The sequence below is a fragment of the Pteropus vampyrus genome, unplaced genomic scaffold, assembly GCF_000151845.1.
Source record: "Pteropus vampyrus isolate Shadow unplaced genomic scaffold, Pvam_2.0 Scaffold53, whole genome shotgun sequence".
In the NCBI taxonomy this organism is placed as follows: Eukaryota; Metazoa; Chordata; class Mammalia; order Chiroptera; family Pteropodidae; genus Pteropus; species Pteropus vampyrus.
The window spans coordinates 4,739,211-4,741,806 of record NW_011888834.1 but is presented as its reverse complement, the minus strand read 5'-3'; the positions used below and the strand labels follow the sequence as shown (position 1 = coordinate 4,741,806).

The following is a 2,596-nucleotide window of genomic DNA, read 5'->3' as shown; positions in this document are numbered from 1 at the left end:
CATATGATTTATTTTTTTAAACAGTACAAACTATTAATTTTGCTCAGGAGTGAAGATTCTTCAAAATAGAGCTCCAGCATTTACTGTATATAATGCTTTCATTTTTTTAAATAGTGGAGGATGGTCACCTGTATGGAGGCATGTCTAGTACTTGTTTATTTATAATCTCAAAGCAGAAATACAAGGGGGGTGATAAAGCTTCTTATTGTCATACCTGTTCCTTAGTACAAGATATGCCTATATGCTAAGTCAGTGCAGTACAGCAAAAAAAAAGCAAAAAACAAAAAACAAAAAACACGGGTATACATCCTAGCTCTGTCACCAGGTAGCTGTTTGACTCTTATTCATTTATAAAGTATACCTACAAGAATACCTACAGTGCAGAATGGCTGTAAAGATTAATGACATGTGTATAAGTTACCCAGCATTAGCACATAATAAAGACTTAGTAAAAATTAACTGCTATTATTAATAGTAGTATCACCATTATTATTGGTATTAACAGAAAACATGAGTTCTGGGCCAACAGAGTGGATGGCTAGTTATCCAGGTTCGCCCTCATCACAGTCAGCAATGTCACTCTCCATCAGCTTTTGCAAAGACTAAATCTCAACACCTATTTCCTAAAATTGGTCTATGACATTCTCAACAGCCATCATGATCAGCCAAAACCAAGTATGAAATAGGTGTTTATCCTCTGGTCAGGGAAGAAAGAAGTGACAAACTCATTGCAGAAAACAAAATAATTATTCTAACTTGTTTTGTACAGAGCCCTTCATGACTTCATAAGAATATGATCAATACATTTATATCAATGTTTATTCAACAAACAAGTGACAAGCACATATTTTCTGTTCGATAATGAGTTTAACCTATAGCTACTACTCATAAGTATTGCCACATCTTTAAAAGTGACATTGGGGTCAAATATAAGGTGATGGAAGGAAACTTAACTGTCTGTGGTGAACACACAATGTAATACACATATGACATATTATTGAATTGTACACTTGAAACCTATATAACTTTATTAGCCAATATCACTCCAATAAATTTAATAATAAAATAAAATAGCATTTTTATGAAAAAAATAAAAGTAACATTTAATAATTAAATTGTTTTGAAAGAATCCCACCTGCATGTTATGATTTTCTGTGCCTGTGTTTAGGTTTTCACAGTCTTGTGCATTATGTAACATTTTTTTATAGAGTTTTAGTGTTACAGAGCATGAAATGGAGCAGACAACACTTCTGATATCAGCTCCTTCTGGCCATAAATTCTGAAGCAAGGACAAGGTTTGATTTATCTGCAATACAAAAATTTTTTAAAGACCTACCAATTACAAGGGACAAAATTCAAAGCTCAGGTTATATTTAACCCTAGGAAAAAAAAAGTTGAAATTTTCCCATTAATAAATACTGAAATTTAATCTTGCAAAGAATAAAAGAAAAATAAAATCCCTAGGGAAGAACAGAACAGTTGGAAAATGTTTAATGAAAGAATGAGAATGAGGCTGTACCTAACTAGGCTCTAAGTACCAATTTAATATTAATAACTATTTCTCCTCATGATCTATATACTCTAACAAATCTGGATAAGCCATACCCAATTTGCAAGTCCCTGAATGATTAACTTGTAAATTCTTCAGTGTTGTCAGTTCAGACACTTTTCAGTAGCCATGGAGGCATCTGGAACAAATATGATGTATCTGCCTGATGTTCAAAGCCGTCTTCTCCTAACTGATAATTGATAATTCCTAATTGATAATTAGGAATCACTGCTACTAACAGTATTATCACTACAATCTCCACACTTTGGTGAAAGTTGGAAAGGAGCAAGAATTCAAAAAGTTCAGCGAGGTAACTAGACTAGAGCAAGAGGTTGCTATACAGACTTAGGACAGTTTTCTCTGTGTCAGGGTATCAAAGTCTGAGACAACAATCTTGCTTCTCCTAAAACTTAAGACATTAGACAAGTCACTTGACTTTATCCATCAATTTAAAAAGTTTGTTATGTGTCTACAGTCTATGTATGGTTTGCAGGGATTTTATTGTAACATTGATAACACAACCTTGTAGAATTTTGAGCAAAGTAGTACCATGATATCAGATTTACATTTTTAAAAAAATCTCTTTAATTATTGTGTAGAAAGTAAATCATTGGAGAAAAAGAGCAGGAGCTGAAATACAGGTAGGTTAATGAATGCTAGTCTATTGCATTTGTCCATGCAAGAGATGACAGGGTCTCAAATTAATGTCTTAGGGATGGAAATGATAAGAAGTCAGCAGTTTCAGGATACACAGTGACAGTGATGTGGGTATGAGGGAAAAAGTGAAGTTAAAAATATCTATCAGGTTTTTGTCCTGAATAATTATAAGGATAGAGATACCATTACTGATATGTGGAAGACTCCAATGGAATGGGTTCAGAGTCAAGGTCTTAAAAATTAGTCATGTTAAGTTTGCGATGCCTATTAAAATTCCACAAGGAGATGTCCAATAGGCTGCTGTTCATAAGAGAAACTAAGTATCTTGCTCATAAACATATTGACTCCAGAGTCATGTGACCTTCATCACATCATCACATCATACCTACT

General features: G+C 33.5%; 1 protein-coding gene across 1 annotated transcript in view; it reads right to left on the bottom strand.

The window, feature by feature from the left end:
- LOC105292214 (probable ATP-dependent RNA helicase DDX60) overlaps positions 1-2,596 on the bottom strand; it is a 78,902-nt gene that overhangs the window by 60,998 nt on the left and 15,308 nt on the right. Inside the window, exon 7 of the mRNA XM_023530767.1 lies at positions 1,136-1,306. Within this exon, the coding sequence (XP_023386535.1) occupies positions 1,136-1,306 (171 nt within the window). The remainder of the gene's footprint in view (positions 1-1,135; positions 1,307-2,596) is intronic.